At 38.4% G+C, this 27,366-nt stretch overlaps 1 protein-coding gene across 4 annotated transcripts in view; it reads left to right on the top strand.

Moving 5' to 3' along the window:
- Positions 1–27,366, top strand: part of LOC149245246 (putative phospholipid-transporting ATPase 9) — a 307,919-nt gene that overhangs the window by 106,167 nt on the left and 174,386 nt on the right. For all 4 annotated transcript variants that reach the window (XM_089457712.1, XM_089457711.1, XM_089457713.1 and 1 more), the window contains 3 exons: positions 9,394–9,896; positions 10,039–10,252; positions 10,398–10,529. In XM_089457712.1, coding sequence (XP_089313838.1) covers positions 9,394–9,896; positions 10,039–10,252; positions 10,398–10,529 — 849 coding nt within the window. The remainder of the gene's footprint in view (positions 1–9,393; positions 9,897–10,038; positions 10,253–10,397; positions 10,530–27,366) is intronic.

Genomic DNA, 27,366 nt, shown 5'->3' with positions numbered 1-27,366 from the left:
ATAGGAGAAAGAAATCAAGAGGCCAAGAGAAAGTTTATCTCCTTCAGTTTCAAAAATTCAAGAGACAGACTTTCAGGTGTTTAAAAGAAGAAAGAAAAATAATACTCAAGGAGACCCTTTTCAAGTAACAAGTTCACAAGAGCAGCAAACAATGGTAATGACAGGTTTACATACTACAACATTTTCAAGGATTGAGGAGATATCCCTAGATTCTCCTATGTCATCAGTTTTCCAGGGTACAAAGCAATAGAATATTTTTGCAAAGAAATCAAAATAAAGAATGAGGCACTCAAAGCCACTACATACTCTAAGTTTTGGAAACAAACCTCATCCACTCAGCACAGACTTCTTTTCACGCTGGACACAGAGAAGGGAAAATTTCAGCTTGCATTCTTGGAACCCAAAGTTCCAGTTCCTAAAACTGCTGATGATTACAAGACATCTATTTTTTCCTTTGACACTAAACAGATCCATGCAATTGACCAAATTGATTTGCACAAACAAGCAGGTGAAATGATTTATTCCACTTTAACTAGTTCAACCATGGCAGCATCAAAACTATAGGCCTCACTGAACAATATTCATTCATAGTTAAAGATGGAGAAGATGTCTTCTCTGGCCAAAGATACCAGGATAAAATCATTGGAGGATCTTGTAGTAAAATTAGGATATAATCCTGGTGATGTCAAAGCAGTAGAGGAAATGATAAAAAGTAAGAACGCTGATATCCAAGCACTAAGGAAGCAACTGAAGCTTCCAACTACAGAACACCCACAGGCCAAAGAAGTTGGACAGTTGGAGGTCGATAAGGAAAACATGTTCAAAATGATAATTGAACAAAACCTCCAAATACAAAAAATGGAAGCTGAAATGGAAACATTATTAAAAGAAAAAGAACAACAACTCAGTGTTTCAGCAACTATCCCCATAGCAACAACTTCTATTGCAGGTACTTCGACAATAGGAACATCCACAACAACAACTATTTCAGCAGACACACCGTCAGGTGATATCGCAACAGATTTATCTAAAGCCATGGGAGACTTGACACTCAAAGGTCAAGAAATTGAAAAACTTAGTTTACAATTGCAAAAACTACAGGGACAAAAACTGAAGACATATGAAAGTGAATCAATATGGCTCAAACCATTGCTCAAGCTATGGTTAGATATAAATGAATCTATGACTGACTTGTGGCCATCTATAGAAATAATTTTTGAATAGGATGAGTTGTTACAGAAGTCAAAGGAAGCAGTGGCAAAGGTGAAGAGAGACTTGGATCACAAACCAAGAGATGCTACCAAATTAATAAGGATTCTAAATTATAAAACAAAGGAAGAGCTTGAAGAATGTGGAATTGAACACAGAACAAATACTATCTTGGAGGGGAGAAGAGTGCTGACCAAAAGAAACTTAATGCTTCAATTAGAAAATAAGTGTCATAATCTGGAAGTTCAGATTAAAAAGTTTCACAAAAACTTTAACATTTTACACCAAAAAGGACTTCCGGGTCTGCAAGGCATTGGTAATAAGTTAATTCCTCTTGAAGATTATCAACATAGACTACATGACATAGCAATGGATAAAGCAAAATTTGCAAAAATTAAAGGGACCATCACTGGTAAATCTTTCATGGAGGGTTTGAGTTATGATTTACCAATTCAACATGAGGTAAAACAATTATTCATAACTAAACCAACTTTTGAGAAGTATACTGAAGTCGATGAAGCATACAGAAAGAAAATAAAGTTTTCTATTCCTAATGAGGAAAGATGGGACAAACTATGTGAGCTAATCGACTGATAGGGTAGCAGATGTTTCAACAACAGAAGAAAGAATTCCAGGAATTGAAAACAGAACAACAACTTTTCAGATCCAATCATCAACAATTCTCCTCGAATTCTGTGCAAGATGTCAAATTAGTTCAAATTTCCTATTTTCTAGATCTATTTTTGTAAAAAATCCAAATCAGTTGGATTGGATATTTTGTAATAAATTTTGTCATTAAGTCTAGATATTTTTAGAAGAAACTCTATAAATCTCTTGTAATTCGAAGTATGAAGGCTTGAACCCTTGTGATAAGCTATTGAGCATGATTGTAATTCTTTGAACTATTTCCGAAATTAATAGAAGGATTCTGGGCTCATTTTGAAGCATCTTGTGTTCTACAGCGAGTTTTCTCTAAATTTCTTTTTATGTTTCCATCTTTATTTGTTTCTACACATGCTTAAAGTTGATAGGAAATCTAGGTAAGATAAGATTGAATATCAATCTTTCTGAAATCCCCTGCAAAGTTATAATCAATTACAAAGATTAATTAACTCAAACTATTTGTTTCAGTTGATTCCTCTAAATAATTTAATTGTTGCTTCCTGTTATCTTTAGATATGTTTTGTTTGGCTGTAAAAGGTTTTTACACGCATCATCTATATATAACAATTTAAATATTCTATTTGAATGTTTAAGGAATCACATATATCATCTTAAATTCTACCTTTCATAAACAATTTAAAGCTTAATTATGTTAAAGGTAAAGAATCAACCGTTTTATTATAAGAGAAATAATTAGGATCTACATCTGTTTAACAATTTAAAACATTGGTCATCCAAACCCCAAATTAAAACAACATTTTAGATGCTTTGACATATTTCCTTAGCCTAGAATTGTCTACAAAGGACAACATAACTCACACAAGTTGAAAGATCTCTGCAAATCGACCCATAAATACGAAACTCTGCTCACAAATTTCTCTTCTAGAGTGACACTTGAAGTTCATTGAGGAAGAGTTGGAATTTCTACTTCGAAATTCCTTGTTGTGCTAAACAACACTGGTTGACTTGGCTAAGCAACCCAAGCAAACTCTCCCAATTCTGAAAATGAAATGCCAAGATAGAATGATCAAAATGAGGCTCTTGTCTTCCTTTTATTGTTGCTTTCACTGGTTCATTTTCTCTCACACTATGCTTTGATACCATGGTTTGATTCTTTCCATGGTTTGATTTCTATTTTGGTAATTTCCACAACTTATCTTCACTTTAATTTTTCTTCTTTTCCTAAGTCACAACCATTGCATTTTCTCCAAAATTTATTTAATATCTCCACAACTTATTTTTCCTAATTTTATTTATCTAAATATATATTAATCTCCAAAATTGCAAAAATTGGGAATTTCCCTTAGCAAAATTATTAATTGGGGACATGACAGTACTCCCCGCCAAAAATTGCTTGTGCTCAAGCAATGCATGAACAAGTGCCCTCTTTGACTATTGATCACCACTATTACCACCAATAATATCAGGTTCCCAAATGTGCCACTGAGTCATCCCCAGTCTCAGCACTGTCCTGACATGAAGGAATCCCTCGATACCAAGATCCCAAGCTATCCTGATCAATGTGAAGCACACCTTGCTCCACTCGCTGTCCAACTAGATACAGGTGCTAGAGACCCTCTACATACTACCAATAAGTAGAGCATCATGATAATGTAGGACTTTGTCCAACTCCCCAAGCTACCTTATCGTGTAGTCCACCTCATGCACTCCAAGAGTAAACTCTTGAAGACACAACACGATCTCTGTGGGGATGAAGTCTCTCCCGCATGAACTTCCCCTAGTATCCTCCTGCTGACCAACCTGCCATGCTGAGGAAGTCTCCCATGCTATCAATGAGTTGCTAAAGCCCCAGGGAAGATATGAGTGATCTCCCCCTATAAAAGCTAGCTCATCCCTAAAGGTCGTTGAGCTGTCAAGTACTATGATGTTAGGGTCCCATGCCCATCATAGGAAGAAATTGTCCTGTTGACCCTGCAACACTTTGGTCATGACTGACTGCCTACTATGACTGCCTACTATGCTCGTACTAGAACCTCCTCTCTTGTAACTCTCGTCCATAATATATGTGATGATTAAGGCTAATCTCAACCTGCTAAGGCGACTTAGCAACGCTCACACCTATCACTCCATGGTTAGCCCCAATCTTGAACAACCACCTTCCTCGCCGTATGATGAAGACCTCAGTGATCCCCCATGTGTCAACTTGATAATGAACCGGATCACCTGCTATCCTGATTGTACTCACCAAGTAATGGAGTGTCCCACCAATCAACTGGGTGAGGGTTAGTGAGGGTGATAGAGCTCAAGCTAGGTTTTTGTGCTCGCACTTTCATTTGTCGATGCCAATTTTTTGTTATTTGACATATGGCTCATGATTTTTGTTTTAATTTTGTTGCATCAACCTCTTAGAGCAAAGTTTTCAGGCCCCTACTCAAAGATGGGGGAAATAGGGAACCAATACTATTGACAGATAGCAATCAAATTGAAGACGGAAGGTGTTAAGTATGGATTATCATGAACACACTATATCAATCAAAGCCTCCTATTTTTGCCTGTTCTAGACAAAGAAAGGAAGGTCTCAAAGAATGTCATACTGGACTAGGGGCAAGTGAAAACCACCAATGTGAAGCATGGGAACAAGTGTACAGTTTGTTGGATTTCTAAGTCAAACTATTAGAAACCCTTCATGTACTTTTCTGATTTATTTTTGCCTACTTGTTCTAATTAATTAACAAGTTATTTACCATGTAAATACTGAAAATAAATACCAGTACATGCTCAACACATTACAGATCATCAACTGAAGGAAACAAAACAAGCACACAAGTGACACCGTTGTTTTTGGACCAATGTCTTTGGAAAAACCCAATGCGGGAAAACCGGTGCAACTATCTGAGGGTTTTAATTATTAAGCAATTTCAGAATACAATCTGGGTGCCAAAACCGGCTCACCCAACAGAGAATAATCTCGGTAGTAGTACCTCTCCTTCGGAGGCAGATGTTCCGACTGAAACCCCGAATAAACACTCTGATAGCTCCCAGCTCCAATCTGCCCCACGAAAACCCCAACGTTAGCCTCTAGGCTCTGCGTTAGCCCTTTCTGGCCCAGCGTCACCCTAGCTCGCCCTGCGTCATCCTCTGGAGGCACTGCGTCAGCCCTTAAAGCCTCTGTGTCACCCACGCTGGCTCTCTGAGGCACTGCGTGGGCGCTGGCTGGATCTGCGTGGGCCCTGGCTGGCTCTGCGTGAGCCTCTGGCTGGCTCTGCGTCCCTCTCTCTCGACTTCTACGTTGATCCTCCCGATACTATCTCTGCCTCTCTGCTTCTGTATTCCCTGCCCCTCAGCTGCAATTCTGATCACTCTTTCGACTTCCTCAGCAAACCCTCCCCCAGATAATCGAAATCTTGATCAACTCGGTGTATTCTCCAAGTGACCCTCAAGCCTCCTTTTATACTTTTCTCGTTGACAAATCAACGGCCAAGATTAAGTCCCTAATCAACGGCTAAGATTAATTCTGGCTTGATCCATGACTTTTGGACCATTCTAACATAGTTTTATATTAATACACATTAATATTTTATTTTCCCTAAATTTAGACTTAGGGACTCCATTAAAAATATTAATTATTTTAATATCTCCCACACTGTTTAGAATCTGCCCAAACCATTTATGGGTATTGGAGATCTCATGTGCTTTGGCCTCTCCACCAATTTTTGTGGCTAGAGCACATCCGATGTTACCCCAAATCAACACAGTTAAAAGTGGTTTATCATCCAATTCAACTTGTGATCCATACTAGAATACTCTTAAACATTAAATGAAATCACCTGAATAGAGAAATGGTTGTTGTACCTCATATTTGATGATCCACCTTCATTGGATGAGCAAACTAGATGTAAAAAGGCACTGCCTGGAGAGAGGATGAGAAACATTTGATGCTAGCTATCTGTGGATCATGATAAGGCTACTCGCTGGCAAGCTGAAACGATAGGATATTTTTTTCTTGTAGGGATCTCTCACATGTGTGGGTAATAGATGGCAAGGTGATGATTTAGCAAGTTGATAGTGGTATATGGGATGTAATCAAACTGACTGACATCTCGTTATTGAAGCCCTGTTGTCTTGCAACCTTTTCATAGGGTGGATACACTGTTTGACCTGACTCCTCTTCATTGGAAGGAGATTGTTTTTGAAGACAAGTTGACAATTCAACAGGCCACCCACAGTATATGGGGTGTGATCAAAGTAACCTGCATCTCCTTGTCAAAGCACCATACAACTTTTCAAAGGGTGGATACACCGTTCAACTTGACAGAAGTTTCAACATTCATATCAGATTTGTCTATCTGTATTTTGGCCAGGATGTGTTTTTTTAATTGGAAAGATATAGATACTTTTATAGTTGGAGCCGAGGTTTATATGGTGGCTCTCCTTGCTTATGTAGGTAGGTGGATATGGTGTCAGGGTTCTTTGTTGCACAAATGCGTCACTTATCATGTACATGCATATTGATTTTTTTTTTTTTTTGTGTGGTATTCCATTACATTTGTAGTTTCTTTTGGTACAATAGGTCAATTAAAACAAGACATCAAAGTGTGAAAGAAGCTAATAAGTTGAATGGTTTGCTCCCTTTTTTATGTTTGTTGAATTTTAAAGATCTGTATCTTTGTCCAGCCCTTCTCCAAATGAACAGTAGGATGAGAAGCCAAACACTTTAGATGTCATTTTATTAGCTATAATCTCTAAGTTACCAGAAATGTTGCCCCCAACTCTTCGAAACGCCATTCAACGTTTCGGATACAGAAACACGTACGAAATCGCATGGAAATGTTTCCGCCACATTTCAATTTTTTGGAAACGGCTAGCTTGAGATCAGAAATGTTTAAAATACGTTTCCAGAAAATTTGGATATGTTTCCAGAAAATTTGGATACGTTTCCAGAAAATATGGATACGTTTTCAAGTTTCCAGGTTTCTAGTTTTCCAAGTTTCCAATGTTCTAAGAACTTTATTGCTAGAATGTATTCCAGGTTTGTTTGTCCGGAGCATGTAAATGCTGTTGAATTCTTTGCAGACCTTGTATCCACTGATTAAAACTCATTTGAAAGTGAACATTTATCTTGAAAAAGGATTCATGACATGATAGAGGTATTTGCCAACATGTTCTCTACAATGCCAGATCTAAAGGATGGAAACTTGGAATTTGGAATGGAAACTCATAAGGTATCTTTGAAATCAAGAAGGAAAGTTGTTAGCCACAAAGTTGGCTGGTGGAAGCAGTTTCTTTGCATTAGGTTAAATTTCTCAGCATTTCTTTACTAGTATCATACTTCACAATACTTAATTGCTTAAATTGTGGCATCTTGATTCTTGGTCATATGATCTTAGGTTGTGAATAAATAAATCGAGCTTACTTCTTTCTATGAATTTCAGAGTATCCCCTGTTGTAGCTATTGGAATACAATCCAATTTATAATATGTAGACCCTATTATTTACAATGATTAAATTTACATATATTCGGTGATACTAAATAATATTTCTATGTCACGACTCCTTTAGAGTCTAGACCAAGATACTGTGCAACATACTATTTACAAAGTCAAATTCACTATGTTGCCTTTGTGTTAGTGCTGTCAAATTCATTAGAAAAATATATAATTTCATGAAGTATGATGTGACTCTGAAAACAATCTCATATTCCCTTAAACTGTGAGTGGGTATTGACATTTTAATTAGAGGTGCCAACTTGAATGTTATAATAATCATTGATGATGATGATGATGACAATTTTTATACTGAATTGATGATGATGATTTGTTTATGTTGAATTCATGATGATGATTATGTATTTTTAAATATAGAATCTAGATTCTAAAGACTAAAAGATGAATGATAATATGAAAATTATATATATATATATATATATATATATATATATATATATACATATACATATACATATACATATATAAGTTGCAGGAAACGTTGCCCAGGGGTCTGTTTTCGGTCGGAAATGAAACAGAAATGAGGAAACTCATACCGAACGACTTGGAAACTCGTTTCCGGTTGTATTGACCTGTTTGACACTGGGGAAATGTGGCCAGTACGGCTGGAAACGTTGCCCAGGGGTCTTTTTCCGGCCGTACTGACCGGTTTGACACTGGGGAAACGTGGCAGTATGGCTGGAAACTAGTTTCCAGGCTGTACGGCGGAGTTTCCAGTTAACACTTTACGTTTTTTTTTGTTTTTATTTTATTTTTTTTCGCTTCTAATTTTTTATTGGGCAACTAAAATATCTTCTGGATGCTTCTAGATGCCTCTCAATTTATAAAAACGAGGGTTATTTTGAGTGGGGCAGCTTAATGTTCAAGCCTATGGCCCTAGTGTTGATATGTAGTTCATGGTAACTTTAAATTCTTAAAGTAAAAGTGACATTCTCCTTTATCTTTCATTTTAATCATTTTCATCCTTTTACTTTAAGAATGATGAAAATGATGAAAATGAAAGATAAAGGAGAGTGTCACTTTTACTTAAATTTTGAACATTATCATGAAATGACTCAGGATGTTTGAGAGTGGTTTCGCTCTCATTGGATTTCATATGGAGAAAGTAGAATTTTAGATCTCACTCAAAATCCAGTAGACTTATCTATTTTTCAGGATTTTAGGATTGGGGGGATTGCAATGTTTCCATTGGATTTTGTCATGTACTAGGGTATGGAACTTGTATTTAATCAAGAGCACTAAGGTCGTTTGACTATGTAGGAGGAGACTCCCAATCAAGCACGAGACAAGAAATTAGAAATTTCTCGTGGCTGATTTTGGATATTGCTATTTTCATTATGTGATCATTCATGAGTAAATGTGATGTAAATTTAGAGACTTATAGTTTATGCATTGACAATTGACAATTTAATCATAATGTAATAAATTAGAATGTATCATGTATGTTTTATGATTGCACATATTTCTTAAATGTCCCAAATATATATATTGCATTTCCCTGTTTCCAAATTTGGGGGGTCACGTTTCGTACCTCTGTCCGTTTGGGAAACTTGTACCTGTTTCCCCATTTCGTGATATATATATATATATATATATATATGCCGTTTCCTTGCCGTATTGTATCCAGATTTTTTGAATATTTGCCGTATCCGTTTCAAACCCCGTTTCTGTATCCGTTTCAGTGCAACTTGGTATAATCTAGCTTGAAAGCTTCATAGGAGTTAATATATCTCCAATCTACAGACTGTCAAGAATGACCTGGCTATAATGTTCCTCAGACTGACATGCTCAATTTTATTTTTTACAGTAATGATTATTTAGTTTCTGATCATTGTTTCTGTACGCACTGCATAACCTCAATATCTACATTGCTTTAGCTCCTTTTCACTTAGTTCTGCTTGGGTAAAGGTGCTTTGCTATATGTGCAGTTGTGGCGTTTGCACTCTCAAAGTATTTTGATTATTTCATTGAATCATATTACCCTGTTAGTCTGAGTTTGGAACAGTACTAGGTTAGAATGATTGGTAATTGCTCCTCACTTGAAATCTTTATGCAGGTTAGCACCATCCTTTCGGACAAGACAGGCACTCTTACACGTAATGAGATGGAATTCTTCAAATGTTCAATTGCTGGTGTGTCTTATGGGACAGGTGTTACTGAGGTACAGAAGGCTGTGCCAGAAAGGGCTGGCAAGAAGCTTTCCTTTAATGAAGAAGAAATCTTTTGTTCAACTCTTCAAAAAGGATTCAACTTGAGGGATCATAGACTTGAAAATCTGAGGTGGCAGGAAGACCAAAGAAGATATATGATTCAAAGATTTCTAGAAATTCTTGCCTTGTGTCATACAGTAGTTGTTGAGGGGGAACCTAATGGGGGCAATATCAAATATGTTGGAGAATCACCAGATGAGGCAGCTTTTGTTTTGGCTGCTAAACAATTGGGTGTATTTTTTTACAAAAGGTCAGCGACATCGTTATTTATTCGATTTTATCAACTCAATGAAGCCCACGATGATTGCGTTTATGAACTGCTCAACACAATTGATTTCAGCAGTACGAGGTAATACATGGACTTTCAGCGATTTTATTTATGTTGAAGTGTTCACGTATCGCATAAGTTACATGTACATGTTACAACCTTTTATTAGGTGGAATTTACAAGGAAACAAATGTAATATAGACTTGTTATCAATTGGTTGCAGGAAACGCATGTCTGTGATTGTTCGTGATCCAAGTGGTCAAATTTTACTTTTATGCAAAGGCGCAGACAATGTCATTTTTGAGAGACTTTGTCCCGAAGTAGAGGATTGGAGAAACACAACACTAAAGCATATGAAAGAGTATGGGGAAGCAGGTCTTAGAACATTGGCTCTCGCATATTCAATACTTGATGAAGAATCCTACCTAGAATGGCAGGCAAGTGCATCTGCTTGCATCAATTGCTATGGTTCAGCATTGTACACTGAAGCTTCATAATTAAGGATGTAAACATGGACTCTTTCACCAAGGTGTTCTTTTTTTATGTTGCATTCAACATTTATTTTCTTAAATATGTACACAGAATCGATGGATAAATGCCAAGCAGGGCATCATGAATTCTGATAAACAGAATCAGATCCTGGAAGCACTAGCTGAAGAGATTGAGAAAAATTTAATCCTTGTTGGAGCTACTGCTATTGAGGACAAGCTACAGGTGCAAAACTAGAGGACTCTTGATTGGACAGATTGCATGTTAATACATACTACAGCCCATGCTTTGGTAGTTTTTGTTGTGTCCGTTATCATTTTTCTTTTCATCACTTGGAATCCTTGCTGTAAGCAAAACTTTTACCCTTGCTTCTTTCTGATTAGCTGTGTTTTGAAGTCTTATAATCTAGGATGAATTGTGATTAGCTAATTGTTGAATTTGTATTCAAGTCTTAAATAATATTGTTGTGAATGGTGTAATCTTCACATGCAGCTACTGTGGACCCATGTAGTATCGTTATTGTATGTGGCTAAGGCCAACTTATGTATCTTTTGTAATAAGGTTATGGCTAGGCCGACCAAGTCAATATGATGTGGACCCAGAACCTATCTTGGGGAAGGCACTTTACTTCTTGAAATGTGTATAAATACACACTCAAGTATCATTTGTAAGTCATAATTGTGACTCGTGAGCTATTTCACTCTCGAAAAGTGTTTAAGACTATGGGCACCATATACGATTGTGCTCTCTTGAGTCTTGGTGTCTTGATGTGATCATTGTACTTGGTTATCTTTCTGTAGCACTCTTAGTGCTTGGTCACCATGTTGTGATCTCAACATGGTATCAGAGTGCATGTGAACCTCCTGCTTATCTTGCTGCTGGTTAGGTTTTTTGTTGTTGTTCATGTTGGTAGTTTCAGGCCTTGCCTGCAGAAAAGCCCCTAACATAAGGAATATTGGAATTTTTTTATTGTGTTATCATTTGTTGGAGAAGATGCTTCATTTAGGGCTGTTGTTGAGCCTGTTTTATGAGGTTGTATGGAGACCTTTCCCACAAGATTGAAGCACCTAGCATTAGGGCTTCCTTGCTGTTTTTTTTTTAAGTGTGGGCTAGATTCAGAAGCTGCTTAACTGGTTGCAACTTCTATGGGATGCTACAATAGGTTTTCCAGACCATCTATTATTTCAAGGTTTTGGTAGTGTTGATGTGTTTCTGGTGTTTTTATTGCTGATATAATATGCTGTTTGTTACCTCCTAAACAAAGCCTTAAAAACAAGTGCAATCCTAGGGGAAAGTTAGGAAGGTTGCCCAGTGTCACCTCAGCATACCTCCTCACACTTTAGGCCAGCTCTCCTCCAACATAAGGGGGGTGTGATACCCCTTTCTGATTCTAGAAGCAAAGGGAGATTGAGTCTTAGCCTATTTAGATCCCATAGGCTAATGACAGGAAGAATAAGGGGTCATCATAATAAAATAGAATAATAATTAATAAAAGGGGCAAAAGTCACCCATGGTATTTGGACGAAGGAATTATTATAAAATGGGAGAAGGAGATTGGAGGAGGACATAGAAGAATTATTGAGAGATTGTTAAGGAGCTCCAGGAGCTGTCGAGTTAAAAGGGAAAACCCTGATATTTACCAGTGTCGGTATTGAAAGGCATACCCTAGCTGTAGTTCATTGGCTTTGGGGTTGGAAGACATTCCCTAGTCAATTATTTGTTGGAATTGGTTTCAGTGGTCACCAAGCTGCCCTAGCCAATAATTTTTAGATCAACATATAGAGTTTACAAGAGCAGGATTGGTGGTATCAGAATACTGAGAAAATCAATCTCACAAGATCAAATCCTCAAGAATTTGAGCCCATCCATCATGGTCATTTCTCAGGGCTGAATTATTGCTGGCAAGTAACAAAGATAAATGGTAAACTTTCTATCTCTAAGGGTTGCAGACAAGAAATCCATTTAGAAGCTGAGCCATAACCCTAAGCTAGCTGGGCAACCAATCTAAAGTGCATGGGCTCATCGCAGAAGGTCACATTGACTTCCATTTGGTGGTCCAATTCGCTAGTTATCGGGGGTTGACTTTGGAGACAGTGGTAAGATCGGTGTGTTAATCAAAGGAGGCCAATTTTTTATAATCTAGGGATGAACTCGTTAATGTCCAAGCCGTTGTGTTATAAACATGGATCTGCGAGTGGGGTCGCTCACATAAAACTCCCCAAGGACCAAATTGCAAGAATTAGATACAAGCTACATTGTTAAAGGAGCCAAGATTGACATTGAATCTCCAGTCGCCAGAACAAGATATCCCGGGCCGATTCAATAAACAATTCTTGTTCTCACAAGTAGGGTCGAAGGGCAGTGTAGTAATCAGTTTATTGGGGGCCAGCTTAGGGCTGAGTTTGTTAAAAATCATTTCCTTTGGGAAACTCAGGGCCAAGGGACGTAGGCTTGTTATACAAAATTTTCACTATTGTAGACAAAAGTGAATTTCCTAAATTTAGTGGCCTGATCTAGAACAACAAAAGACAAAAAGATTCAAGTTTTCCTTAGAGAAATTAGAGAATGGGAAATAAGCTTACTTGAATTATGAAGCAAGCCTTCCTTTCCTCCTTGCTTGTAAGCTCCAACTCTAGCTCCAAGTGCTATAATTAGAACTTGTACACATGACTAAAACAAGCAAAGGAACCACAATCCACGTAGCATAATCTAAAATCTCTATTCAATGAATCAACATGGCATTGAAATACATGAGTGTAAACATAACACAACAAATATAGGAAAACAAGATACTTTTTGTATTAACAAATATAGGAGAGAGTTTACAACCATAAATAGAAGCTGATCTTGTAGATGTCTCACCAAGTTGAATTGTCCTTCCTTGTCACAAAGCACACCTCAACACCAATCCTAATGCATGAATGTGATGTCTCCTTTAGGTTCAAGGCAACAACATGAGGGCATTATCAATCTCCAAAGGCCAACCCATACCTTATGGGAAGCAGTAAATTTATAGGATGAGTGTGGTAGTTTAGGATTTACCATTATGGGCTTGAGATCCACTTATGATGGGAGGATGAGCTCAAGGGATAAGAGATAAGGTCTCCAAGATAGGATCAGATAGGAATTCAAGCTCTCTATCCGTGGTAAATAGTTAAAACTACCTTGGAAGCTTTTGGAAGAGGAAGCTTCAGAGATATTTTTTATTTTTCCCGAATTTCTAGAATCAGCGCACCTGCAGAAGGGAGCAACATGTGCTGATTAACGATGGCTCTCAGGTATGCAACATGCGCTGAACGCAAGTGGCCAAGCATGCAAGGTGCGCTGGGGCTAAAAATAATGTTTTTGAGCTAATTGTCCCAAAAACTTTGAATTTTTGGAGAAGTGATGCTTAGGGCTTTGTGAAGGGATTATGACAAAGTGTTCCAGGATGTTGATTGATCCGATTTGCAGACCAATTGTTTTGTTGTAACAAAATGGCTTGTAACAGATTGTCTCGCAAAATACAAAGTCAGAAGCAATGGCTGATGATTAAAGTGCTTTACCCTGTGACAAGTCCAGATCAAGAACAACTGGTCGAGATCATCAACTGTTACAATACATTTTCATCATGATATCATTGCTGAGGGAGACATACCCATGCTCAACATCTAAGCCATTATTACATGTACAGTGATCAAGAAGTCTCTTCTACTAATGACAAAGTGTGGAACCATGCTTGGATAATCTTCGATATGATCATGGCCATCATACTTTTGTGATCTTGTATTAATCTTGAAACACAACCCGGATGGATGAAACTAGATCCGGGGTCTTCTATCTCGTTCATTCTATCGCTCGATGTACGAGTCTAACCATGTGAATAAATGATCTGGAGTCGAACATGGTAGACACCATCTGATTATCGACCAATGAGGTAAGTTGTTAACAAATGCGAGAGGAACCATCAATCATATTAATGGCTCTCAAGGTACTATAGTACAATCTATGTGGTGTGAATAGATGAGCTGAAGTCGAACACCACTCAGAATCTTTTGGTCAAATGCCCATGATGAAGCCCTGTCGTTGAAAGCGAGGAAACTTGCCATTGATGTATGCAAGCTCTAAGATACCAAAGGGAGTTGCTAAGTCAACTTCCTGGATAATGAGCTGATGTCGACTGGAAGCACTCGTCGCAGGAGGGCCTTAACGTATCCCTCATCAATGACACAAAACGGGTGTCAAGATTTGAGACAGAAGAATGATGTAAAACTGGTTCAGGAACAACAAACATGTATGAAGGCTTAGGAGTATTGTAGTAGATGGTAACTGAAATGACTTCTCTTGAACATATCGGCGACACTTAATGGAGTTAGCAACATTGACCCAAAACTGAATGTAGAGGCTTTTAACATGGTGTGATGAACCAAAAAGGCAAGCAGATTTCCCAACCCAACAACCACGAAGATGAAGTGGAAGAGTGTCATGTTCAAGAGCGACTTACTGCCATTAATAGGTTAAGTACCTTGTTTTCCCAATTTCCCCAACCATTTCTGGTCAGTACCTCTTTATTTTTGACAAGCTTGAGGAGGATAACATATGCTTGATCTATAAGTTCATTCTTCAGATGAATCCTTTTGAGTATTTTTAACGAACCTTGAGAAGGAGTGGTTCGGTCTTGTCATGTTTGACGAGTCCAACGTTGTTTGATGTTTTTTACGAGTCCAACAGAGGTGTAACTTGACTCCTTTTTCATGTTTAGAGAGTTCGAAAAAGAGGCAAAAAGGAAAACTCCAAGTCTCATTTTCGTAAAATTGTCTCAAGTCTGAAAAGCCAGAAAACGATACTCAGAAGAACCTCTTAGCCATGTTCGACTAAGGTATTCCTTTTTTGTAAATAGTCTATCCTAGTCTGGAAAAGGGTTAAACTTATACTGGGTAGACGTCTTTTCATTTACTTTAACGAGTTCAAAAAGACAAGTGCTCGACAATATTTTCATGTTTAGGGAGTCTGAAAAGAGTTGAAAGAGGACTCCTCTTGGAGGAATGAGTGGTATAAAGGGTAGCAACTGGTTCCGGTCATGATGGAATTGCTCAAAATACGTAGAGGTCAAGAGGCTGGCTAATAAGACCACTCATCGCAGCGGTTCCTCATGGAAGGGTAAAAGAACAAGTGAAAGCATATGATCGACCAAGTAGACGGTGAGGATGGAATGAGAACCCAAGGCTCATTTGGCTGAAACAGGCTGATAAAAAAGGCAATCACGAGGTATAGGATGATAATAGTTTCATTTCTACACAAGCTTCCAAGGCTCATTTGGCAGAAATAGGCTGATAAAAAAGGCAATCACGATGTATAGGATGAGAATAGTTTCATTTTTACACAAGCTTCCAAGGCTCATCTGGCAGAAACAGGCTAATAAAAAAGGCAATCACGAGGTATAGGATGAGAATGGTTTCAAAACATGTAGAGGTCAAGAGGCTAGCTAATAAGATCACTTATCGCATCGATTCCTCAGGGAAGGGTAGAAAAACAAGTGAAAGCGTATGGTTGGCCAAGTAGATGGCGCTGATGGAATGAGAAAACCAAGGCTCATCTGGCAGAAACAGGCTGATAAAAAAGTCAATCACGAGGTATAGGATGAGAATGGTTTCATTTTTACACAAGATTGAACATGGGAAACTATGCTTGAGAATACTTGATGATGGTTTCATTTTTTCACAAGCTTGAAACAAAGAAAAACTATGCTTAAAATAAGTTTGCATGCCCCCAACATAATGATATATGCCCCCCAAGCTTCATTTCATTCACCTAAGTAGACAACTGGTTACTAATAGGTGGTTGGAATGAAGGTTCATTTACAAGATCAAGTGAAAGACTCGACTGGAAATTTACAAGATCTAATCAAAGACTCGAATTGGAAGGAAACCTGTTTCATTTTTTAATGAGCTTGACATAGGAAAAGAACTATGCTCATAGAATTTTTTTCATTTTTTAACGAGCTTGACACAAGACAAGGAACTCTGCTCCGGGACCTTGTTTCATTTTTTTAACGAGCTTGAAACAAGAAAAGGAACTTTGCTCATGGGACCTTGTTTCATTTTTTAACGAGCTTGACACAAGACAAGGAACTTTGCTTCGGGATCTCTAGTTATATTAATCATGGCTCCCCAGAGACCATGGCTTCCAAGAGGCTCTCATCAGATGGGAGAACAATGTTTTGGAAGGGATACATATCAAAGGATCCAATGGAAAGATCAGGCGCCAGTGCTCCCAGTACATGATGCACTACATCACCTACTAGATCATCAGTAGACGCGGGCATGGAACAAGTTGCCACATAATTAATCTGTGGCGGGGGAGATACCACTTGCATATAAGGACCATTTAGGGAAGCTGGTTGATTGGGAGTCAAATTAGGACCAACGAATGAAAGCTGGTCAATGGTCACGATTCTTCATGCGGGAAACACATCACATGAAAGAGAGAAGAGACAAGAGCTCCCATGTCATAAACATAGTTATGACTCATGCTTAAGGAGTAAATTAAAATGCAAAGGGACTTGGACTACCATCACATTGATATAGCCAGTCTTTCCTCCCAAAGTAATAGGCAACTGAAAGGATCCCTAACGGATGACTGGTTCCTCTGTTAAAAGCCAACAGATTCTGGGTAATGGGCACAAGCTGCGAAGAACCTAAGGCTTGCCAAGCAGTTGAGCACAAAATACTAACAAATGTGCCATCGTCTATGACTGTGCTAGGTACGACCATATTATAAGCCTGTACTATGATCTAGAAGGGCACGTAAGGAGCAAGACAATATCCTGCCAGTCGACTCCAATCAAAGGAAGTGACCATACTACTTGGACGGGTGCTGTGGGAATGGGAGAACTGCTTCCTTGTGCAATGGGAATAGGAGAACTGCTCCCATGTGCTGTGGGAACGGGAGGATTACACCCTTGTGCTGTGGCAATGGGAGGATTTCCCCCTTGTGCTGTGGGAACGGGAGGATTTTCCCCCAATTCATTGGATCCTGAAGAAACGAGAAGAACTTGAGCGGTATGAACTTCACTCTTTACGGGAAAGGTATGATCAACTGAAGGTGGAATCGAGTCAACCATTTTATCAACCAATGGTTGGTCGGGAACAAACTCATGGGATTCACGTTCAGAGAGAGTGGGATTGATTGGAGACAGATTCTGATCAATCACTTCATCAACTAGTGGAGGATTGGGAGAAAGATTTCAATAACCAATCGGAAGACAAGGCTAAGAAGCTGTAAGGTTTTCCAACACTTTTGAGGCTTCATCCATATAAGTACAAAGGTGAATAGGATGATTCCCTTCACATAACCTATAGGGAAACTTAACTTTACCCTTTTTCCTGTGGACCTTACTATCACTAGTTGATGGTTTGTCACCAGCATGATCTCCAGAGGCTGATGACCAAGGCTAATGTGAGCCTATGGACCACACTTCTAAAACCTGTGGGATACCAGGGCAATCTCTAAGAAAGTGGTCACCCTTACATAACTTGCAAGGGAATTTAACTTTGTGGGGTTGATTGGAAGGTTTCTCCATACTAGTTGCATTGGTAGCAATGGTTGCTTGGTTTACCCCCTACTTATTTTGCTTCTTCTTGTTTCTTCTTCTTCGCTTCTTGGTTACTAGAATCAAGGCTTTCACCAAGCGAGGAGGAAGAAAGGGATGAAGAAACAACAGGTGAAGAAGGCAAAGGGTCAACTTTAGGATCAACTTGAGGTTGATATTGTTCAGGTGGAGGAGAACTTGGTTGAGGAGCAGTTTGGACATTCGGAACCATAGGGGTCGAAAACAAACAAACTAGCAAACCAATGGTAAATCCAGGAAGGGACAACGTTGCCATATAAGGAGCACCAATATTTCCAAAAGAAGGAAAAGGACTAGGATTCCCATCAGGGGGTTTCCTTGAATGGTGGACTCAGGAACCGTTGCCATTAGTCTCAACCTAAAATCTACTAAGGAGTTATTCCACAGTGAGGATGTTGTTCCGTGGTCAACTAATTTTAGAAATTAACAACACAAATACAACAAAGGGGGAACTAGGCAGATAAGGATTATCAAGTCATTGTGAATTGCAATATACCACCTTGGTAAACTAAGGATTTACGTATAGGCAAGCAATCTCCCCGAATGTTGTGTTCGGTGTATCACAATGTGCAAGGCGTTTGACTCGGTTACCTCTGGCAGGATAGCTACCTATAGGGGACTTCCAAAATATACCTGGAGGTATGTGGAAGCATAGTGCGTAGTAGTGCTGTCTAATGCATAACCATTCGATGAGAGCGTTACAATATACTTATCATGTGTGGAGCGCCATTTGATATACCCGAAGGTACGTGAAGAACGATCCTGTACACTTATGTATGTGGAACAAGATATCACCCCCGGAATGTAACGCTGCCAAAAAACGACAACTCCTACATTTAAAGATGCTGGAATACGTCTCTAGCCTAAACTTTTAGATGTTTGCGTTAATGTTCCAAATGCTCCTTAGGTTGATTCAATCAATTTTAGAGTTGATTTTTGATTATGTTTCAGTTTCAAGGCTCAGAGAATGAATTCATCTGAACTCACCTATAATGCAACTAGCATGATAAAGAGAACTCTTTATATTGGATAAAGATCTATCTACGTGAAGTAAGAGATTCAAACAATAATGCAGCGAACAAAATGCAACAAACAAGAGCTTCTTAACTAGATCTTCAAAGCCTTAAAAGATGTCAAACCATACAGTGTAATCTATGCACAATTCCTTTCCTTTTGTGAAAATGAGAATTCTAACTATGCAAATTTAATCTATGCAAGAGAATTCTTTAAAGCAAGCACAAGATGATTCCAGATCAGTGAAAGAACAATATAACAAGACTACTTATGAACAACAATACCTTCTTTCACTAATGCAATAAAATAACCATTCAAGTGTAAGTAAAGGAAATCTCCCAAAAATTATGCAGCCCAATGAAATCAAATGTGATCTAAGATTTCATTAAGAGAGAACAAAAATTGAAATTTGGTGAAACTTCCAAAGATCAAAAGAGATGTCACTCAAAGGTGATTAACATTCATACACAGTTTTAGCAAAATCATGCAATTTCACTCAAGGGATTGGCTTTACAGAGACATAGAGAAACTCAGAGACTCATGAAAACTTGGACCAAAGCAGAATGAGGAGCAAGGCCAAAGAATGGAAATTTTTGCATCCTATAGGATTATCGCAGGTGCAGAACAGACACCAGTGCACTGCAGCGCAGTCATAGAGAAGAAACAGGTGCGTTGAAGTGCTCTATCTTAGAATAGCGAATGTGTTGGGGGCCCCAATGTTGCACGAAGCGGGGACGAAGTGGGGACATTTTTTGGAAGCGGGGACGCGAAATTGTCATGTTCCAAAAATCTAGGAAGCGAAGCGTCTGCTATATATATATATTTTATATTCTTTTGCATTTATACTCAAAACAAACATCCCAAATACCAAATTAGTTGTAGAAGACATGAAAAAATGCATATTTTTGCATAAATCAAGATAGATATGGCATCCATGATTCCATTGTAGTTACTAGTATGTACATCAACCATCTATATTCTAGCGATTACAAACATACATCAAATTTTTAAGCATATTATAAAACATAAAACATTTAAGCATATTATAAAACATAAAACATAGAGCATATTATGATTTATCTAGCAAGTGAGCAACTATCAACATTTGTCATGTCCAAAATTCAAATAATAATGTTTACAAAATATGTCAGTTGGTCACCGCTAAGACAAAAAAGGTTCAAAATTCAAATTCACAAGCCTACAAGTCTAATGAGTAATCTATGACAAAAGTAGTAAATTGTGAATATATCTACTAATCTCTCCTCCTTCCACCACGAAGAGAACGTGGCGGTGGGCCTCCACGTGGTGGCAATGAAGAAGATGGTGCTTGTGGAAGTTGTGGCAGTGGCATTGTAACTGATGAAGAAGAATCCCCTGCTGTTGGTGTTGAACCATGGAACCTAGGAACCAAGGGACTAGATGGGGGTGGGGGTGGCATATCAACACGATCATCATCATCTTGGAATCGCTCAAAAAATTCATGCAAAAAAAAAAACACTAGTTAACAAAAAAATTAAAAGCATGAATTAGAGAAATGCTTTATAAGGAAAATTCATATCACAATGTACATACCTGGATAGAGCATCCTCTAATTGCTCTAATTGCAACACTCCATCCTCCAAATTGGGCTACTTTGGATTCTTTTCCCAAATCAACAGGTCTTTATTAGACTTTGCATCTTCACAGTAATGGGACAACAATCACAAGTTGTAATGGACATAAACCAAGCTCTTTGCCCGGTCTAAACTCAACTTGTTCCTTTTAACACCGTGGATGAAAGAATAAGAGCTCCAACACCTCTTTGCAGAAGAAGTGTTTACCACCTGTGATAGCACCCGCAATGCCAAAGTCTGTAGAAGTGGAGTAGCCCCTCCATGCATGTTCCACCACTCAAGAGAAGAAAAAGTCTCTCGATCTCTAATTGCATGCATGCTCCCAAATGGACCAGTGTTAAGCGTATAGTTGCTCAACTGTCTTCGTACCAATGCAACCTCCTCCTCATCAGGGATTAATTTACTCAATGCAGCCATATATTTTTTGTGAACCTCTTGATCTTGGTGTGGTTTTCCCTTGCTTCCCCCCCAGGTGCTGGTGTTGAAAGCCATGATGGATGATAGTATTTAGGTGTCAAAACATATGCTAATGCATGCAATGGAACATTTAGCATTTCCCATCGATTTTCCACCTCTGCACGAATATAATTGTACAAGTTGATATCTCTAGGCTCAACAATGTCTTTAATCTACCCCAACATGCTATCCATTTGCTCATACACCTCCCCAATTACTGGTCGATCTGAATCTCCAAACTTGATCATGTAATAAATTGGTTTGGTGAATTGCAAAACATAATTAACCTGTGACCAAAAGTCAATGTCAAGAACAATGTCCTTGACTACATTAGCACCATCTCTGTCAGTGTTAATTTCATCCCATGATTCAGCACACACCAGATTAGTTAAAGCTTGTCTCACCTTCACTAGCCGCCTAAAGGTGAGGTAATAACTGGCAAATCTTGTCTTTGCAAGTTTAAGCAACTGCAACTTGGAGTAAGTGCCATAGAAGTAGTTTACCCTTGTATGCCATGTGATGAATTTAATGAGTTACTTCCCTCTCCTGTAAAGCTCAGTAATCCACCCACATTCTTTGTGCTTCACAATATCATGTATCAAAAGGTTCAATGTGTGAACCAGGCACCCAGACCAAAAGATGTGTGGATGAGTACGCTCAATAATTTTTCCTACTGCCTTACAATTTGCTGCATTATTTGTGATCACTTAACCACATTATTCGGACCAACATCTTTGATTGATTGCAATAGGAGATCTGCAATGTTTTGTGCAGATGCATTGATGGAGGAGGAGTCATGACATGTAATAAATACTGCACCACTAGAAGAAACACCAAGAACATTTATCAAATGTTGGTTTCTAATATTTGTCCACCCATCTAATAGAATGGATACCCCAGAATCTACCCAGTCATTTGTAAAACGTGTCAAATCTCTTTGAACCTTAGCTTTTTCTCTTTCTAATAACACTGTTCTAGCTTTCTCATAGTTGGGGACCTTGTATCCTTTTGGGGCTTCATTGATGGCCTTTACCATTTCATGCCAATAGGGAGAGCGAAGCACATTGAATGGTACACCGCAAGCACAAAGAAAACAGACTATCTTTCCATCCACATCATCCCTCCCAGCAACATTAAGGAAATCCCCTATTGTTCTTCTACCTCCAGAGCTTGCAGAAGTACCATGAGGAGATGAGCTACCAAATTTAGAGGTTGCACTTGATTCAGAATGAGTTTTTTGTTTCTTGTTTTTTTGTTGTGCAACCTCCTCTATTTGGATGTATTTTCTTCTTTGTTTAGATGAAATGTTTGAGCAAATTTGTATCCCCACAGGACCCTTTTTATCATCACTGTCCAGCACCCCACACAGATGCCTCCTCACATGGGTACATGAACCACAATATGCTTTTTCTCCATGACAACCATGAGGGCACACAAATTTGTAAGTTCCACCACCCTTTCCCCCATCAAGTTTGGTCACATAGTTCCACAAGGGTGTTAATGCAGCTTTCCCCTCTAGTGTTTCAGTTTCCCCTTCAGGTTCATCCCCTTCCTCCTCATCATACATTGGGTCACTCATATTGGGACCACTGTCCTCTTATGCTTCTTCCCTTCTATTCCTACTCCCCCTTGCCATCATTAAAACCAAGAGTGGAATGATACATAGAAGCCAAAAGAACACCATCTTGGAATATGGATATAGGTGGTGGACAACCTGCAAGTAAAGGAGCAAGTAGAAACAATGGGAAAGAGTAGGAGAGGGAGGAGAAAAATACAAAAAAAATGTCAAAAAAATAAGGGAGTTTGGGGTTTGAACTTACCTCTTTAGCTCTTGTAGATGAAGTCCTCCAAGCTCCTCCTCCTTCACTCCTCCAAGCTCTCCTCTCTTCTCCTCTCCTTTCCTCTCTTCTCTTCTCCAACTCTCATAAACTCAAAGTGAGCAAATGAGGAATGAATGGGGGCTTTATTCCCTTCATTCCTCACCCTAACCTCACCCTAACCCAAGGTGGACCCACCCCCTTTATGCCAAGTCAACTAAAAAAAAAAAAAAAAAGATCGCATTTCTTCCCTTGCGCGATGCTTTTCTGGAATCGTACGGAACCGTACGGGAAGCGTACGTTTCGCCCTCCGAAGCGCCATGCGCCGTACGAAGCGCGCTTCAGATATTTCCAGGAAGCGTCCAAAACAAGCGGAACGACGCTTCTGAATTTTGGAGTCGCGCTTCCGGGGACGCTTCCTGTACGAATCCGTACGGGACACACTTCGGGCCTTAGAACCAGGGGGGGGACGCTTCCTACAACATTGGTTGGGGCTATTTCAGTCAAAAGGGTGTTTTCCTAAGGTCAATCAATGTCCGAGTGAGTCAATTAAGGTCACTTTAAGAGGTGAAAAAGATGCTAAGGTCGAGGAAACCACTAAGGGAAGAATCATTCCCCAGTGGAGTCGCCAATTTGTTATATGAAATTTTCACAGTTGCGGACAAAAGTGAATTCCCTAGATCTAGTGGCCTGATCTAGAACAACAGAAGACAAAAAGATTCAAGTTTTCCTTAGAGAAATTAGAGAATGGGAAAGAAGCCTGTTGTCGCATAGATTGTCACGACAACGCTCAGACCGGGGGCTGTCACTCTGATCCTCGATCTCTCCGTTTAAGCCTGTCTCCTGCGGCTAAGGGGGGTAGACCCTATGAGATGATGAAGACCAACTGTGGACCAGTTGGGTTGGGAGACACGAAGAAACAAGCACTAAATTGATTTTGTTAAGTTAAAAGACCAGTGCCTTATAAAATAAATGATTAAACGATTATTTATCAAATGCTGCAGAGATATGAACTCATTAACAATCGTTTTACCATCAAACAACAGAGATTAACTTTAACCACATGCGAGATAATCAATAAATGCTTAATGACTTAATGATACTCCAGCAATTAAAATTTCGAAAGATAAAGTGCTTCAACCACGTAAAAAGCTAACCAGAGATCACATTCATGTAGTTAATCTTCAAATGAACATTAAAGCATGTTTAAACATTAATTCCCACATCAAAATTTTAGCCTCAGCAGAAAAGATGAAACCTAAGAAATTCCCGAGCCAACACTGAATCTGGCAAAATATTTCCAAAATATTTTTATGTTTTCAAATAAAACAAGACTAGGCTAACTAAAGTCTAAATAAATGAGACTTTAAATCTAAAATCTAAACTATTGAACAAAATAAAAAGGGCCTAAAAATGATTTTTAATGCTTTTTTTTTTAAAGTTTTATAATTTTTTATGAAATTGTTATATTTTTAAAACAAAACTTAAAGTTAAAATCTAAACTAAAACTAAAGTACACAAAACTTGAAATTATTAAATCTAAAACTAAAAAATAAAAAGAAACTTTTAAACTTTTTTATGATTCTTCTATTTATAAATAAAACAAAACAAAACTTTAAATACAATCTAATCTAAAGCAAATGAAAATCGATTTCATAGATATATATATATATATATATATATATATATAAATATAAAAAAAAAAAAACAAAACAAAGCTCAAATATATCTAAAACTACTTTAATTCTTAAAAAAAAAACAAAACTATACGACCAGATCCATTACCCTTACGCTAAACCATAAATCGAAACGCAGATATGTTAAAATCGCTGGCTTTATTTGCGTGATTGTTTGCAGGTGCGACGGGTAAGGGAAGGCGTTGAAGGCTTGTAGGGGCGAAGCTGATGGAGAAGTGTGCTACAAGTTGGAGAGGCAACGGGAGTAGAAGACGCAGGTGGATGGATTAAGGAGCTGCGTGGATACCCAGGACAGGGGCTGTGTGGATGGAAAGAGAAAATGGCGGAGCGGGAGCAACGTAAATGAAGAGTTGGACTGATGTAGGCAGAGTTTTGCGTGGAGAATACGGAGGAGATGCAGCGTTTTGGTGGTGGCACGCAGGCAAAAGCGTGAACAGGGATAAGAGAGCTGCGTGGGATGATATTGTTGCAGGGATACGTGGCAAGGGGCAGCGTATGCGCAGGTAGAAAACTGCGTGGGATAAAATGCCGCTTTGATCTGGTGTTTGCAGGAGGCAGCCACTTGTTTGCAGGTTCTGGTAGCAATTGAGGGATGGCAGCACGTAGAGGACAGGGTATGGGAGCCACAGGTAAAATCGGATTGCCCACAGAAAAATTCGAAATTTTTCCTGTAATAAAAATGAAACCTGTAGACAACAAATCTGAAGAAACTGATCAGAAAACAAATGGCCGGAAAACCCTTTTAAAATTTATCAGGACTCTTGAAATTTTGAATCAGCTGCTTCAGATTGTGAAAACCCCACAAAATTTTTAAAATCTGTACCTGCAACCTGTAAAAACAAAAAACCCAGAAGTAAAATGTGCCAAAAATAAACTGAAAACCCTAAAACCAGCTAAACAATTTACAGTATTTACAGATCTAAGGCTCTTTAGCAGCCAGATTTGTCAATAATCCACAGTTATATTTTCAGAATTTCAAACTTAATGTGAGGTGTCAGAAAACCCTGCATGCATTAATAAAAAATTTCAAATGATAAGCCCAGGATCAAGAACTGGTTGGGCTCTTTCAGAAAACACAATCCGGGAGTTGGCTGGTTCAGCCGAGAACTTCCCCTAACGCCCGGTAATCTGAAAAAAAAGATTTCTTGCACAACTTAAAATCAACCATTAACATAGAGGGAGAAAACAATAGTGAAACCCAGATCAAATGGAGATACCTGCCACTATGTTTCAGAATCTAAACTATCATTCAAACCCCAAAGATCATGCAAGATACCTGTGCCTAGATCAATCTTCATTAAGCTATCCTCAATGGCTGAAAATAAAATTATGCAGAAAAATAAAACAATCTTATAGCATTTTCAGAAGAGTAACACCAGCAAGATTTTTAACCCCAAAGTCTTTCTTTATTGCACAAAAAATGACTACAAGAGAGCTTTCTTTAGCACCAGACTCTTAGATCTAATCTGATCTCAAATGACCCCTAGCACCCTATTTAAAGGAAAAATTCCCAACGGCTAGTTCGAGTGATCCATGTCAAAACGATCTCGACCGTCGATGAGGATCAAGATATCTCTTAATCTCATCCGTCGAATTTTTAATGCATTAAAAAATTGAAATTCTGCATTTATTTACTCAAAAATATTATTTTATTATTTTATTATTTTTAAGTTTTTATTTATTTTATTATTTATTTTATTTATTTATTTTTTTATATCTTTTATATATATATTCCTTTTTTATTGTTCTTTATCTTTTCAATTTTTCAATTTTTAATTTTTAATTTATTTTTAAATGGATCCTCGAACTTAGCCTTTGGAAAAATCACCTAGGACTTATGAGGGGATTAAAACATTTTCTAACCCTCAAGACACTTTACATCATGACTTTTACAATTTTACATCTAAAGGGGGAAAACCCATTTGACATAGACCCTCATAGACCACCCAGTTCTGCGACACAATATAATCTAGCAGATCAACACACTAGGATTCGTCTAAGATTCTAATGACAAAATTCATTCCAGCTTTGGGGTTAGGCTGAAGGAAAACTCTGTCGATCATGGATCGGTGAGACAAAAAACCTTGTGGAACGTAGATTATCACTAGAAAATTAGGTCCACCTATGCAATTTACATACATGACTCAACTCTGCTAAGATTATTTACAATTCACACATGTAGACTGGGTTTACAACATAAATTGATCAAGTCGACGATGATTGTCGAATGGCACGGACACGTCAATCAAGCGCTATCCCTTTTGCGAAGAAAAGGGGGTGTACTGCTATGGGAAGTTGACACGTAGTGGTCAACAAAGCCTACTTGGAATTTGAAGCAAGCCTTCCTTTCCTCCTTGCTTGTAAGCTCCAACTATGGCTCCAAGTGTTATAATTAAAACCTGTACACACGACTAAAACGAGCAAAGGAACCACAATCCACATAACATAATCTAAAATCTGTATTCAATGGATCAACATGGCATTGAAATACACGAGTGCAAACATAACACAACAAATATAGGAAAACAAGATACTTTTTGTGTTAACAAATATAGGAGAGAGTTTAGGACCATAAATAGAAGCTGATCTTGTATATGTCTCTCCAAGTTGACTTGTCCTTGTCACAAAGCACACCTCAAGACCAACCCTAATGCATGAATGTGATGACTCCTTTAGGTTCAAGGCAACAACATGAGGGCACTATCAATCTCTAAAAGCCAACCCAAACCTTATGGGAGGTAGTTAATTTATAGGATAAGTGTGGTAGTTTAGGATTTACCATTACGAGCTTGAGATCCACTTATGATGGGAGGATGAGCTCAAGGGATAAGAGAAAGGTCTCCAAGATGGGATCAG

The sequence above is a fragment of the Pinus tabuliformis genome, chromosome 7 (genome assembly GCF_031772625.1).
Source record: "Pinus tabuliformis cultivar Carrire ecotype Pingquan chromosome 7, CPIR1, whole genome shotgun sequence".
In the NCBI taxonomy this organism is placed as follows: Eukaryota; Viridiplantae; Streptophyta; class Pinopsida; order Pinales; family Pinaceae; genus Pinus; species Pinus tabuliformis.
Note: the sequence above shows the minus strand (reverse complement) of the source record. Positions and strands in the feature narration are given on the sequence as shown.